Here is a 16,715-nt window from a genome sequence, read left to right as displayed (position 1 = left end):
ACTTTTCCATCTTCCACTGGAGCAGAGTTGGAAGTTTTTTGTTTGTTTGTTTTTAATCAGCCCTGTTCAGTATCAATATATGATCTTTGTCAGCCCCAGTGTGGATGGCAGGCTGGAGGTTACCTAATGAGCTGTCTAATGCAGAGGATGGTAGAGGCACTGAACCTGAAAGGCTGAACAAAAAGCTATCAATTTTACTATCATGGAAATATTGGAGATAGGTGAAAGGATTTGGAAATGATACATTTTCAAAAGAGTGATCTTTGAGCTTGTGTAACAGCCGGTTGGAGAGTTCGATTTTACCCCAGTGGTCGTCCCAGTTTGATATTGTTACGAGATGAGATTGAGTTTGACTGGTTTCATTGTGCAGATAGAAATGTGGTAATAGAAAAATAATTAAACACCTATAAAAAATACACTTTCTATAAGGTACTAATATAACAGAATTTCACTTTCAAGTACAAAATGTTATCCATTACCGATTAGGATATACCTCTGAGTAGCCTGATTTACCGTAGTCCTTGCCCCTGAGGGAATAAAGTCAGTCCCCCCAGGATTATGTGATATTTTCTACATTTTGCTGTTATGCACCCACATTATGGAATGGCCTTCCACAAACAATTAAATTTTAAAAAAAAAAAAAATATATATATATATATATATATATATATATATATATATATATATATATATATATATATATATATATATTGTAAGGTACCAGGGAGGGGGTTAAAATCCTTCCCTGCTAAAAACCTTGTGAGAATGCACATTTGGGTGTTATGGGGTTTAATTGTGTAATTGTTTAATTGTTTAGTAATCCCCTGCACCTGATGGTAGTTGTAAATTAGAGCCAGGTGCAGGGTATTTAAGAGAGGCAGCCAGTCTGTTCCAGGCTGCTGTGCGTAGGGAGGCAGAAGGTGTGGTCTGCTTCCAAGCAGTCAAGGTAAAGTGCTGTGTTAAACCTTGTGAGTTGTGTTTGGGTTACAGGTAAACAGCTTAGCTGTCCTGGTTGAGTTAGGTTCCAGACTGTATAATTAGTGCTCCAAGAAGGAGCTAGGTGTTTGTTTGTTTGTTTTGTTTAATTTATTTGATTGGTGTTTATTAAAAGTGCGCGTCAGCACTTAAATCAATTCCATTTCTGTGTCCTGGGTCTACTTTGAAAGGGGCAACGAACGTGAAAGGATTGTTTACAATATATAGATAGATAGATAGATAGATATCTATAAATAGATATTAAAAGACACTTGAAAACGCATCTTTTTAAATTTGCATATCAGCTGTCTGCTTTTATGAATTTAGTATGTGTGCTATTTTTAATATGTATAGTCTATGTGATTATTTGATTGTTAGTATAAGTTTAGATTGTAAAGTGCTTTGAGATGTGCTGCATTTACTGCACTATATAAAATAAAGATTAATTTTATTATTATTGTTAAAATGTGAGTGATAGCTAATCAGTCTGCCCTTTACAGCATGCACATGTCCTGTGAACTACATGTCATGGGTCCTCAAAACCAGGGCTGTGGGACCAGAGTGTTAAGGAAGCCTCCTGGTCTACCATTTTTAGCACATTTGCCAGTACTGCAAGTCTTGCACTTGCGATAGCTTGGATAACATTTCGTACTTGAAAGGGAATGTTAGGTGATAATTTCATAACCCTGGTTCCCTGAAATAGAAATGTTATCTATTACCTCTCAAGGTCGCTGCTTTCACTCCAACACAATTGGCACTGATCCCTTCTGCTCATGGCACTTTATTCCCTTAGGGGCTGAGGATTCAGTGCAAGGGTGCTGGAACTAGGGGTTTTGGGGGTTCGGCAGCACCCCCTTGGCATTGCATTGCTTCCATCATATACAGGGGTTAGTTTTGTTCAATGGCTTTCAGCACCCCCACTCTAAAAATTGTTCCAGTGCCACTGATTCTGTACCTGATGCAGAGGGAGTTATTTCGAGCAGCTTTGACATACATACTCGGGTAAATCGGGCTACACAGAGGTATATGTCGATCAGTCATGGATAACATTTGTGTTTCAGGGAACCAGGGTGATGTATAACCTAATGCTTTCTGTTTTCCTCCTTGGCAGCGGCAGGATTCCAGTTTGGACTCCCAGCAGCAACTGAGTAACACCCTGGCTGTTGCCACTTCATTGCTGAGTAGAAGCAGAACGTCTTCTGTGTCTTCACGGATCTCCCACAAGTCCTCCCAGACAGCTCTTTCTGATTCTACATGTAACTGCAGTGATGTTTTCTCATCTAGAAGTAGTCAGGAACTCAAGAACAGCAGGAAGGATTAGTGCTGCATTCAGTCACTGGGAAGAAAAAGTCAAAATCACAAACTGTGAAAAGTCATTCTATTTTGTGAACCATTTGTTTGAATAAAATGTTGCATGGACAATTGTTAAAAGGAGTCAATTCACATACATTTATCAGTTGTAAGGGTTGTTTGCTTGTAGGTGAAGGCCATGAAATCCAGACAGATACTCAGATGTTACAGCAAATCTTTGATGTTATTGTGAACTCTCCAGGATTCTTTGATAACACAGTACATAACTCTAAGCAGGTTCATAGGTTACTCATAGACCTTTCCTGGTTCTTTTATGAGTTTCTGAATACAGTTGCCTCCACCTAACTCTCACACATCTGCCCTGCTCCACAGCTACTCAACTCACCTACCACTCTGTTCACTGCCTGCAGTGTGGGGGAGGAGATACAGAGTGGTTTCAACTACAAAACCTTAAAAATGCAATGCAGCTTTGTAGAGTAGTTTAATATTCATTAACTTAGTGTTTTGTCTGCTGGGTATTTAAGGTTATACCTCAAGAATCTGCTCTCAGGTTTTGAATAAACAATTTTAAAGTCTGTGACCTATGTTTTCATGATACACCTGGAATGTGTTAATATCCTTGGCAGGGGAGATGTACAGTATGATCCTAACACAACCTTTGTCTTTTTCCTCAAGCAGCCACCCCATCAAGGCTCATTGCAGAGTCCAGCACACCTGCCTTGCTAACTGCTACAGCGGTGCAGCTGGACCTTCCCCAGCAGAGACTGCAAACTGCCTCAAGCCAGGTGAGAATCTAATCAACTCAATGGTACAAAGATATATAGCTTTAGTCAGAAGTTTACATACCCCAATGGAAATTTATAATTTCTAGAAATTTCTCAAAAACAAATAATTATAGGAAAAATCTTTTGTTACAAACGTTTTGCTTTTGTGGATGAGGAAAAAAAGTTACAAGAAATAAATGTCTACAAGTATTTATTTTAGCAATTTTTTGCAAAGCTCCAAAAATGCTAATTCAAAAGTATTTATAACCTCACAAGGAAAATGAAATTCATAGCTAGCTGAGGTTCCTTTAGCAATAATAACCTCTTTTAAATTATTAGGATATTTGTCAATGAGCTTTTGGCATGATTCTTCTGTGATTTTTGACCATTCTTCAACGCAAAATTGTTCCAGTTCATTCAAATTCCGAGAACTTCTCTTGTGCACAGCCTTCAACTCATACCAAAGATTCTCAATCCGATTTAGATCGGGACTTTGACTAGGCCATTCCAGAACCTTGATTTTATTCTTCTTTAATCATTCTGAAGTAAATATTGATGTGTGCTTTGGATTGTGTTGGAACGTCCAGTTGCGCTTTAAACTGGTAGCGGAGGGTTCAGATGATTAGCCAATATCTTTTGGTATGCTATGGAATCCATTTTACCATGTTTTGGAACTAAATTCCCTGTGCTATTAGAGGAAAAACAGCCCCATAGAAGGATATTACCACCTCCATGTTTGACAGTAGGTATGCTGTTCTTTTCTTTGTGCGCCTTGCCAGACTTTCTCCAAATGTAACAACTATCAGTGTGACCAAATAGCTCAATTTTTGTTTCATCACTCTGGGATTGTTATAAACCTTCCTCACAATTGTTCTACTTGTTCTTGGTGAAAGAACCTTCTTTCTTCCAGACTGAGGGAGCATTGTGATAGTATGTCACAAAGACGGCTGGAGCCCAGAAACAGGAACCAGGAAATAAACAACAGGGAGGTGGAGTTGGGTGGAGCTGAGCGATTGGTTTCACTCAGCATTTAATGAGTGAACAGAACAGTAAATAAAAAGATTGTAACAAACAAAAAAACACAGGACATGGCACTTTCGCCAAAACAATAAGACGAACAAAACGGACTATACAGACAAAACATGGTGAACTTCTATTTTAACTGTTATTACTATTATTATTATTATTATTATTATTACAATTACCTCCGTCTCCAGTCTCATTCTCCACTCACCGAACACACAACCCTGAGTGAGTGAAAACATGCACCGAGACTCGATTGCTAATCAATCATTCAATTGGAGTCTTGGTACAACTCCGTGTGAATTAATAAAGTGCAATTCCCTGTGCTCACTTATTACTTTTCACTTTCACATGAAGTGCTGTGCAATCCTATATACATTTTAAACACTTGTGTTACACAGACCTGTTTATATCCTGTGTACCAATGACTATACACCAACATTAACACAGAACATACAACAAAAAATACACAGGGTTGGGAACTTTGCCACATATACCCCCCCTTGTGCAAAGCACACATGGCCTCAATGGCCACCTGCCCCCTTAAAATCCCAAAAGTCTCGCTCAAAGTCCTGGGCCAAGAACAAGGACTTTAAGGGGTTGATGGACGGCAATGTTGCCAGTAGCCAGGCTGCTACTCGCCATGCTGTCAGCAGACAGCGGAAAAGCTGCTGCGGTTGATGGTCTCCAGACCTCCCTCAAGATCTCCGGCAGCGAAATTGCTGTGGGGGAAGATGGTTTTTTGACCTCTCCCCCTTTCATAGCCGGCAGCTCCCTTTTGGGGGACTCCAGCCCCCAGAACTCCTGCAGCGAAATTGCTGTGGGGAAAGGTGTTCTCCTGGCCTCTCCCCCCTTTTTCATAGCTGGCAGCTCCCTCTGGTGGGGCTCCTGCCACACTGACCCCTGCGGACAAGCAGAGCTGACTGCGACCACTGGCGAAGCAGTTCCAGTGACCCCAGGCGATGCGGAGCGGCATGTAGAAATAAACAACAGAGAGGTGGAGCTGAGCAATTGGTTTTGCTCAGCATTTAACAGAACATTAAATAAAAAGGTTGTAACAAATAAAAAAACATAGGACACGGCACTTTCGCCAAAACAAAAAGACAAACAAAACGGACTATACAGACAAAACACAGTGAGCTTCTATTTTAACTATTATTACTATTATTATTATTACAATTACCTCCGTCTCCAATCCTGTTCTCCACTCACTGAACACACAACCCCGAATGAGTGAAAACATGCAGCTTTTATGCATCTGTACCGAGACTCGATTGCTAATCAATCATTCAATTGGAGTCACGGTACAACTGCACGTGAATTAATAAAGTGCAAGTCCCCGTGCTCACATATTACTTTTTACTTGCATGTGAAGTGCTGTGCAATCCTCATGCCTAAATACAAATATGCCTTTTAAACACCGTTGTTACACAGACCCATTTATATCCCGTGTACCAATGACTATACATCAACATTAACACACAACATACAACACAAAATATACACAGGGGCAGGCACTTTGCCACATAGTATGTACTTCTTGATAATAGAAACAATAGTTGGAATTGGGATACTCAAATGCTTGGAAATCTTCATGTATTCTTCTACAGCTTTATGACAATAAATAATTTGCTGCCTAATGTCTTCAGATAGCTCTTTACTTTTTCCCTTCTTGACTTATTGGTAATGACAGCAATCATCCTATGCCTAACCCTTTTATACTAGAATGTTCACCTACAATCTAGCATTTTCTAGACTTTTCTAGAATTAGGTTTTGCCTTATCATATTGAAATCTGTAGCACCTATCAATTCCTGCTTGAAACTGGTTTACATGTAGAATATAGAGAGGATTTGGGAAACAATTCCCAGTTAGCTTGATTACGATTAGATTCTGTATATAAATGAAGAATATGTGCATTTAAAATAAAGCCCTCTTAAAAACTAGACTAAGTTGCCACAATAGATTGTAATTAAATAAAGGAAATGGGACCTGAATTAACCAGACGTGTATCTGAAGACAGAAAGCTGTTTTTTAAAGTTCTATTTGCTTGAAGTGAAAAACATATATATTTTGGAGGTTTGCTGGCAAGGCATTTCATCTTTAAGAGTTGTCATTAGCCTCCTCTTGTGGAAGAAATACAATCTTCATTGACAACACAGATCTGTGTTAAACTAAAATGAACAACTGCAATTTGTTTAATCATAAAATATGCAAAGTCTGAGGAGAAAACTATATTTAACAACTACTGCATATCAGATATCAGCATTGTAACACATAATGTCCTCTTTTATTTTACAGGTCTCCATGGCAACACAATCATCATTAAATTTGCTGCCTCAGCAGTTAATTCAGCAGCACACAATGGCATGCCAGCCTGTACAGATTGCACAGGTTAGAGTTCTACTGTCATATTTGCATTGTTGCCTTTTACCATGTTTCCATTGCACACTGGGACTGAGATGATTTGAAATCGAAAGCAGGTCGAGATCATATCAATTTGACTATTTCAGCCACAGTTGGGATTGGCAGTTGGGATTTTACTCCACAGATGAACTTCCTTCTATTCACAACAAGTGAAAATATTAGGCTTACCCCAAATTCCCAATACTAGCTAAATGTATCTACATGTGAGCCAGGTAAACAGTGATGCTGTGCTATGTTCTTTCTTATTTTCATTTAAAATTGTTCTCACCCTTTCTAATTGTTCCCATTTCTAACCTTCCAAAAGCCTCTCAAGTCTCAGGAATACCCCTGTTTAAAGTCTTGCCACATTCAAGGTTGGGTAGCTTTCCATTAGATAATCTAGCAGGTGCACTGATAAGCCAGATGGGAAGCCCCATCCACTTTGAAAACCCGTGCAGAAGGTGACCATCTCCCGAATTAATTAAGTGATTCATTTGTTGCTAATCGGGAGATGGTCACCTACATAAATACCTGCAGCTCTCTGCACTCCGGGTGGGTGTACGGAGGAGAGTACGAGAGCGAGCGAAGAGCAAGAGGAGAATTTATAAAAAATAAAGCAACTGTGAAGGCTACTGCCCAGCCAGACCTTTAGTGTTTTGTGTTCGAGATTTGTTTTGTTTAATTGTTTTATTTTGCTCTGTGAGCAGTGTTTATTTTTGTTTAAATATTTTATTTATTTTTGTGCTTTAATAAATGGCACACACCGCGTCTTTTTGAACTACAGTACCTGCCGGTCTATGTTTGTTCCGCCTTCTGGCCTGACATCACGGCAACACCATTTCCTGCCACAATGCTTAATAGGATCTTGCAGAATGAAAAGGTTTTATGATAAAGTTGGACAATAAAAAATCTGTTATCAGCTAAAAAGCTTAAAATTTAATCCTATTAACTGCAACCTAATCTTCTATTTTTATTTTTACTGTCAGTGATGTTAATTTAAGGTATGTGGAGCATTGTTTAGTTGTGAATTGTGGAAAAAGAAACATGCGTTATGATCTTTGACCTTTGTGGTAATTGATTGAAGACTGCAAATGTGATAGTGATACAGAAACTTGAGGCGATAAGCAGGAATATCATAATTCTAAAACCCTGCAGACATGTCCTGTTGAGTCAGTGCTGTCCTGGCTGTTCCTAGAGGCTCTACACCCGTTTGACTGTGTTTTAGGGGTTATCTCAGATTTTTTGTCTAGTCCATCTATGTTTTGAATAGTTTTTAATTTGTAGTTGGTGCAAATTGGAACAAAAGCTCACTGTAGTACAGTAAATCTGGCCTTACACCTTGTCCATACCCATATTCCTCCTCTTCACATTGAAAACTATAATAAGCATTTTTTTTTGTACATTTCTATGCAGTTTGGAGCAATCCAGACTATTAAAGACCAGCTGGAGCAGCGAACACGTATTCTACAGACTAACATCCGGTGGCAACAAGAGCAACTGCACACAATCCAGGAGCAGCTCTGCATTGTCCAGGACTCCAGTATACAGGTAACCATTTGCCTCAATTCATCGGACACAATCGTTCTTCAGGAGTGTAATGATATATTATTCATTTAAAATATAGAAATGTGTCCACTTTAATGAAAATCCATATGGTCAGAATATTTAATTTCCACTTCTGCTCATATGAATGATAGAGACCACATGTGTTGATATGGTGTCTTCAAAATGATTGATTTTCATAGTTTGTCAAATTTAATAATTGTCCGGTAATAATTAACCATTTGTGACCACATTTATTGTAACCTCAGGCAACATGAATAACTAGGATAAAGTGGTAGTGAACTTGAATTTTAACCTGTAAACTAATATGGCTGCCACATTTGCTGTTATGCGACTTTTCCATTGGCAGTTATATCGATCCCATACTATACAGTACTTCTGTCAAATTCAGTTCACAGCTGTATTCTATGATTCTCTAGGTCAAGTTTGACTAGGAATAAACAAGTAAAAATGAATTGGCTTTAAGATGTTGTATATGAGTATGTTAAATTGATCTAAACAACGGTGGATCTAAATATTGTGATTATCGTCAAAATAGGCTCCTTCATGGTAGTTATTCTTTCTACAGAGAGAAGTACACTAAAGAGACTCACGTGCACTATTAGATCTTTGAATTGCATAACCCAAATAAGCCTATTTTAATGATCTAAACAGTGGCAGTATTTAGAGCAACCACTGTTGAGATTAGTTGACTAGACCCCATTGTCTTCAAAAACAGTACACATTTCCTTTTGCTTGAGTTCTAGACTATAGTTAGGCTAATGAAGGCTATATATAAAGAAACATAAAAATGGGTAAACGTGGCATGGACATTTGTTATTCAGCATACTACAGCATGGTGACATTTACATTCCACTGTCGCCTGTTTTATTTGTTGTATCCTTTTAGGGGTGAAATGTATGTTACTATAACAAACCTTGTTTCCCTGTCTACTTTATTAGATGTTTCTGCAGCCATCCACAGTCTCTCTAGGTTTCAGTAACTTACAGCAGCAGACCCCTCAGCATCTGCAGCCAAAGCGGGAGAAATCTGGGATAATTGCTCAACAAGTTCACAGCAGCCCACAACTGCAAAGCCAACTGGCACCTTTACAGATAAGAAGCCAACACTTGTCTACACCCCAGCGGAATGTGAGGGAATCTAATGTCAAATCCAGCCAGGTCCATGATGAAGTAAGCTATTGATTTCTATACAATGGAAGTACAAGATACTGCATTTGACCCAATAAATTATTGACAGACAAAGTAATTGTTGTAAAAAAGGCCACTGATTTATTCAGTGAGGCCATATAAATATCAGTCACTATCTAAGCATTGAAGCAACATAAGCTTGGATATTTTCTGCCAAGTTCATGATGTCATACCCAACAAGGTATATTCTTACCAATTCGGTCACATACAGTATGCAGTAGGTCTTAGAGTAAGTAGCGGGATTCCAAAAAATATATAGCATTACACGTCCCCATATGTTTACTTACCTGTAATTTTTCTTTTCATTGTAACATCCTGACAACTTTTTACGAATATAGTTTTAATGTATGTTTTAAAGCTCTTTTCAAAATATCCGCTCTAGTGTACTCATAGTGTCAGGATTATTCCCCACATTGTCAATCAGGTAACCGGTAGTACAGAACAAAAATGGCAGAGCACTTGTTGTTGTTTTTTGATGGATTTTTGTATCGCTCTTCCTGCAGTGATTTACAGGACAGGTCTCAAACCCCAGTGAACTAGAGCGGACATTTTGAAAAAAGCTTTGAAACAGGCTTTAAAGTTATAAATGTAAAAAGTTGTCAGGATGTTAACAAAGATAAAAAAAAGGTATGAAAATTAAACAGTTGTAGCAACACGTGGGGGCATCATTAATGTGGTAAACTTACTTTCTAATCACCCTGTGTGTGTGTCTGTATATATATATATATATATATATATATATATATATATATATATACATACAGTTACAGAAAGTCTACACCCCCTTTCAAAATGTTAACCTTTTGTTGCCTTATAGCCTGGAATTAAAATGAATTGTAAAAAAATAAAAATTCTCATTTATCTACACATCCTACCCCAGAACTTCCAACTGAAAAAAAATATTCTAGAAATGTGTAGAAAATTAATTAAAAATAGAAACTGAAATAGCTTGGTTAGATAAGTGTCCACTCCCCTTGTAATAGCAATCCTAAATTATCTCAGGTGTAACCAATCACCTTAAAAATCACACACCAAGTTAAGTGGCCTCCACCTGCGTTAAATTGTAGTAATTCACATGATTTCACGATAAATTCAGCAGTTCCTGTAAATTCCCTCTGCTGGGTAGTGCATATCAAAACAAAAACTCAACCATGAGCACCAAGTCACAGATGATGGTGATGGGTATAAAAAAATATCAAAGGCCTTGAATATCCCTTGGATATTCTCAAGACGATTATTAAAAAGTGGAAGGTGTATGGCGCCACCAAGACCCTACCTAGATCAGGCCTCCCTCCAAACTGGATGACCGAGCAAGAAGGAGACTGATCAGAGAGGCTACCAAGAGGCCAATGGCAACTTTACAAGAGCTATAGGCTTTTATGGCCAAGGCTGGTCAAAGTGTGCTTGTGACAACAATATCCTAAGCACTCCACAAATCTGGCCTGTCGAGAAAAGACTTGAAGATTGCTGTCCATCAGCGCTCCCCAATGAACTTGACAGAGCTTGAACAGTTTTGTAAAGTAGAATGGTCAAATACTGCCAAATCTAGCTGTGTAAAGGTGGTAGAGACCTATCCCAATAGACTCACAGCTGTAATTGCTGCCAAAGGTGCTTCCACCAAGTATTAACTCAGGGGGGTGGAGACTTATCCAATTATGATCTTTCAGTTTTGTATTTTTAGTATTTAATTTTTTTCTCTAGGTGTGTAGATAAGTGAAAAAAATCCTCACTTAAATGCATTTAACTCTGAGGCACTGACAAAACAAAATGTGAAAAAAGTTCAAGGGGGTGTAGACTTTCTATAGGCACTGACACATATATATCTATATACACAACTATCTATGTATTATTTCAAGGCACAAAACCCAGTGAGAAGTGCAAATCAATCTTCAGGCAGCTTAACACCCCACTACAGCAATCCTATGATGTTTCCTCAGACCCTAGCAGTTACTCCTGAGTCACGAGACAACAGCCAATGTCACCCTGCGTCTGACTTGAGCCATGACAGACAACTGAGGTAATTGTTCAAGCAATGCTGGCCACAACTTAAGCTTTCACTTCTATTGTTTCCATGGCTACCCAAGTAGCATTTGAGAGCCATGCATGTTTGCCAGTAAAATTGACCTAAATACTTAAAGGCCAATAAATAATTTTCTGTTTAGAATTGTAACTGGGGCTGGTTCCTTGACTGGAGGTCTTTTAGCGAAAAAATAATACTTTAACGAATACAATTTAAGATGGTGCTTCAGCCCAAAAACCAAGCTTTATTTATTTCATGCACTAGAGCCCTATTAATGTACACTGTGGCAGGAATGGCCCTGATTCACTTGACAATCAATTCACTTTGGTAGGGGTTCGATAGGGACAGATAAGGGACCATATTTGAACTCCCTTTTGTGTGTGATTGCTTTCGTACAGGTAGAATTGTGCATTCACTTGAGTATGTGGATTTCCACCTTACCCAGTATATATCTGTCAACATTACAAACCACAGCACAAGAGAGAAGCTAGCACTGAAAAGCAAGGTATTCATGTCAGGGTTCGGGTGTGGCTGCATAGCTGTGTAAAGAAATCTTCCAGCACTGTGTCTGACTGTAGACAGTGTATTTATTTCACTAGATTCATGATCACTAAATTAACCAAAAAAATAATTATGCATGATCTGTTGTAACCAGGTTTTTTTTGCTTTTTCTTAAAGAATGTTGCTCAGTCAGCCCATCCAGCCAATGATGCCTGGTTCGTGCACTGCCAGGCAACAGTCTCAGGAGCTCCGCATATCTGAACAACAAGCAAAGTGAGTGGAGGGGGCAAACGACACATTGCTACCAGTGCTTAATTTGTACAGAAAGAGGTGCCAGGGCACAAGCAATGACAATAATACTGTTCTTAAGAACGCGTTTAAGCTCAACACTAACCATAAATAAAATGTTGTTACTGTTTTTAAGCAGCTGTCATAATCTGAAGCAGTGGTATTTCAAAGTAACAGAAGCCCGTTTTTACTTTAGTGAAGTAGGCTACAATATTTTTTTTTCATTAAAAGAAAGAAATGTAAGGATTTGCTGGTATTGTTCAACACTTTTTTCAAATCAAGTAAGCTTATTTGTGTATAAAAAATGACAACAGAGTCGCAGTCCTCCTTTCGCAGCCAGTGTCAAAGGCAAAATGCAAACGTCCCTGGCAGTGGACTGTCTCTCTTTAGCACACACAAGAACTTGCAGAATGGATAAAATTGTGTTTAGAATTAAGAAAACGTATTTGAGAGCAAAAACTTGTATGAGATTTTTTACTTTCATAACTGAAGAGGTGGCAGAGCTGCCCAGAGGTTTACAATATCCCATATTTACAACAGTTACAATATGCCCATGCTTTATTATATCCTAGGAATATTTGTACATTTTCATCACTTTAGTTTACCACTAAAGCAGCATGCTGGAGTCCTTTTAGCTTCTTCATGCAATACATTCAAATTAAAGCAATTGGACCATTTTTGAGTGAGGCACCACAACGCTGCTGGTGGGCTTTCTTGCATACTGTGAAAACAATTGCTTTAATTGATGAACTTGATGAAAATTAAAGATGAAAAATACTTTTACAGGATACAAACATGATTATACTAATTCCTTAATAAACAAATCATTTAAATAACAGCTTTAATAAAGCTGGAGTAAAGGTATGGTGTTGTATGAATGCTTCTGGTGGGAGGTATTACCTGAGAAAGCCAGCATTATTACCCAATTCAAGTGTAAATACAGCTGCAGTATGTGTGATAACAAAGTGGAGTATTGCTTTGTGATTGAAGGTTTCTTCAGAATAACCAGTTACACCGAGATGCAGGAGCCCAGCCCTCTACCAGCACCAGCAACCCAGCCTTGGCCTCCACCACAGTGCTCATAGGCCAAGCAGTGATCCACCCAGGCTTCACAGTGACACAGCCTAACCAGACTCCGCAAATAGCTATGCAACTCCAGAACCCACAGCAACAATACCTGCAGGTAGAGATATGAAAACCTGAATAGCATTGGACCACTGTTTCAACACTGTGCTGTTTTAAAGAACATTGCTTGACTTAGACCAGTCCAGAGTGTAGTAGGTACTAAGGGGCGGACTGTATATGTCAGTTGAAAAAGTAAATCAGTATACAAGGATCAGAGGATCTGTCTGAAAAGGTGTGTACGATGTGGAGAAGCCCCAGTGCTTCTGGATACTGTTAGGCTGATACAATTGACATGAGTCAGGCATAGCGGATCTAGAGAGTGATACCACAGCGATTCTTGTTCACACGGGTTGGGGAGATCTGCTTTTCCTATAGTCAGTCCTGTTTATTTAGAACTACCTTGCTGTATTACAAAGTAATCAGTTATGAACAATTTCAGCAACTGGTAAATGTACTATGAACTGAAAAGGAAAATTCCCTGACAAAAGTTTACCATGGTAAATATGCACTTTGCAGTTTCCCATTGCTTTTCCCGTGGTTATACTATGCATTTACAGGTTTTTTTTGTTTGTTTTTTTCATAAGTTTTACCATACCTACCTGGGCATTATAATGCTGACCTGTACTTTACCATGCTTTCACTGTGCTCAACTTTGCTATGCTTTTACTATGGTAAACCTTTATAAAGGTTGAAGACATGAAGAGTGTAAATTGAATTCGTTTTACTACTAGTTTCTGCAGTAGTACTAAAGTCAGTCTTTTAAGTTTATTCTCCTATTCTCAAGACGTCATATATTATATATATATATATATATATATATATAATATATATATATATATATATATATATATATATATATATATATATATATATATATATATATAGTATACATATATATATATATATAAATATATATTAAAGTTCCCATAATTATCAGAACTAATTAAAAATTACTAGTCTTGAGGAACTTTTAATGAATTTTTGCCGAAAGATTTGGAACTGTTTACCTTGACCAGTGCAGAAACAGTTTTAACATGGGCCCAAATACTCAGATTGCTGTCAGTGAACCTAATCATTTAGTACAAGATCCATAGATGATACTGAGAAAGTGTTCTTCTGAAATGGGAAACTCTAAAAGAAGCCCATGTGAAATGCAGCTGTATTTGATATATGTGTTTTATGAAGTGAATACGTTGTGTGTAGGGTGCTCTTCTTAGTAGAGATGTCATTTGGTGTAGTTTGGATTAGGGTCTGGCTTATCAAACTAATTGATTTCTGTTATATTGAGACACCCTCACACAACGTATTTACTTTCACAAACATAAATATTGTACTTAAACAACAGCTGGTTTCATAGATCTCGATTAGCACTAATCTTGGATCTAACCTAAAATAACACTGGCTAGTCCAAGATTAGTGCTAATCGGGGTCAGTGAAACCAGCTGAAAACTGGAATGATGTCATTTGTTCTATGCAGGGAGTAACATCTATATGCAAGTTAAGATGCATTGGAAAGTTAATACATTTGATTTGTTAATCTACCATAGATGGTACTGATTGTAATCAGTACCGTACCTAAAATGCCTCATAGTCTTGGGACCAAAAACTGGGCTGCAAAAGTGTTTTGTAACTTGTCAATTTCTTTTTTATAGTTACTTATGACTGCACTATACTATACATTATTACTTAAACTCGCCTGTGTGAAAAATTAGTTTCTACAGGTCTCATCAGCATGTATATCATTATGAAAGAGTGATTTTAATTATAGGTCTGTTGGCAAGTCCAATGTGCAAGGCAGTATGGATGAGGTTTCATTCAGTGAAAACATTACGGGGGTGATGTAAGGCTATGCGCAAACTGATTTGCGGGTGCAAAACCCTCATAACACTGCTGTTAATCGTGTTCAGCAGCCGTAAAGTCTGATTTTACCGGTGGCAAAAAATGCAGCGTAAGTAAAGAATAACAATCAACCATTTTGTTACAGACTTTCAAACCATGGCAAAAAGTTATTAGGGGGCGCCAATACCTGACTGGAAAATACTTTTTTCTGACTTCACGCCGACTGTAAAAGCTCTGTGGTAAATGTCCTAATGGCATGCCCTGGATTGGTGAAGGTGGGTGGAGGGCGAGGTTTAATGCAAAGAGATCAATAGGAGTTCGTGAGGCTGCCTCAGTGAGAGCGAGATGTAGACTGGAATTTAACACAGAGAGGTTTTTATTATTTTGCTTTGATTTGGCGTGGTTCTTAATTGTTTATTTGACCTGTGCTAATAAACTGCTGATTTTGAGCCCAAAGCTACTTCCTGTGTGGAGCCTGCTTTCATTTTACACACAACGTTACAATTTGTTGTTTTAGGAAAATGATATTTTTCTAAATATAGTATTGTTTAATGGAGTTTAATGGCGCAGCAAAACAAATCATCACTGAAGAGGGGAGCAGCAAAAACAGTTTTGTAACTCCTGTTCTAACAAGTCTGCGATAAACAATTTTGGCTGTTAATTAAAAAAGAACACAAAAATATTTAACGTAAAAAAGAGCAGTCCTACTACAGTAGCAGGCGTAGTTTACAGTGCCTTTCTGATCTCATAATCAATTCGAGATTTTTTAAAATCCTTTGATGGAAATGTCTGGTCTACTTTTTATATTTTCAAGCAAATTGGCTTCATCACTGCCATTCTCATATCGATTTTAACATCTAACACATTATTTCCAGCACTTGCCCAGTTCTGCATACCAGTCTGTCAGAGGTATATATACTGTGTGAAACAAATGCAAAAGAATATCTACTGTAGATGGATGTATCTTTTTAAATTATTGAATATTTGACTGTGATACCGTCTGCCCAATTCACTTGATAACTCAGTCAAACTCTGAAAAGCATGGAAATGCCTCCTTTTTCATTAACTCGAGTTGTCCATCAAGTCAAGCTCTGGGCGAATTCAGACCAATTGGTGCATACTCAGCTCGACTCGAGTTGGCTGTCCATGGATCTGGTAGCTGAATTAGCTAGATACCAGCCTCAATCTAGGAACCGCTATCCCTGCACATGTGAAAGTGCTGTGTTCTCTGCATTACTTAGCCTCTGCTTCCTTTCAGACCAGATGGAATGTTTGGACGGATAGCCCAATCCACCTTTTCCAGAGTGCTTGGCAAATTTCTGGATGTCAAGCTAAAAAGGGCAGGCCAATACATATAATTTCCTAAGTAATACTAGCAGAACTCGCTGAGGCTAGTGGCTGGCTGAGGCTTTTCCAAACAGTGACTACTGCTCTCTACAAGTGTGGCCGTGTAACAGGACAAGACTTGTACTGGCTCTCTAGTGCGTACATGAACCTGCAGGGGGAGATCGGAAGCCGTGAAGGGTCCGCCTTTCAATCATGGCAGTGACACAGGGAGGCTGGGTGAGGGCTCGTGCTCTTGCTCTCTCTCTCTCTGAGTAGTCGGGAGGCAGGCCTTGAGGGCTGCTCGACCTATAAAAATAATGCTCTGCTATTCCTCAGGTCTGCCCATCTAGGGAGAATGACAGCAGGAGCTCTGGTCAACAACTGC

The 16,715-nt window shown here is 38.5% G+C and overlaps 1 protein-coding gene and 1 non-coding gene across 7 annotated transcripts in view; both read left to right on the top strand.

The window, feature by feature from the left end:
• Positions 1-16,715, top strand: part of LOC121320480 (60S ribosomal protein L31) — a 174,510-nt gene that overhangs the window by 142,832 nt on the left and 14,963 nt on the right. For 5 of the 6 annotated variants that reach the window (XM_041258838.1, XM_041258836.1, XM_041258839.1 and 2 more), the window contains 8 exons: positions 2,087-2,231; positions 2,962-3,071; positions 6,374-6,466; positions 7,892-8,026; positions 8,983-9,213; positions 11,169-11,248; positions 11,930-12,025; positions 13,031-13,223. In XM_041258838.1, the coding sequence (XP_041114772.1) occupies positions 2,087-2,231; positions 2,962-3,071; positions 6,374-6,466; positions 7,892-8,026; positions 8,983-9,213; positions 11,169-11,248; positions 11,930-12,025; positions 13,031-13,223 (1,083 nt within the window). The remainder of the gene's footprint in view (positions 1-2,086; positions 2,232-2,961; positions 3,072-6,373; positions 6,467-7,891; positions 8,027-8,982; positions 9,214-11,168; positions 11,249-11,929; positions 12,026-13,030; positions 13,224-16,715) is intronic. The other variant, XM_041258837.1, reaches the window with a different exon arrangement.
• Positions 6,940-7,028, top strand: LOC121321379. The gene has a single exon (XR_005950932.1).

The sequence above is a fragment of the Polyodon spathula genome, chromosome 9, assembly GCF_017654505.1.
Source record: "Polyodon spathula isolate WHYD16114869_AA chromosome 9, ASM1765450v1, whole genome shotgun sequence".
NCBI lineage: Eukaryota > Metazoa > Chordata > Actinopteri > Acipenseriformes > Polyodontidae > Polyodon > Polyodon spathula.
This window is presented reverse-complemented; position numbering and strand designations above follow the sequence as displayed.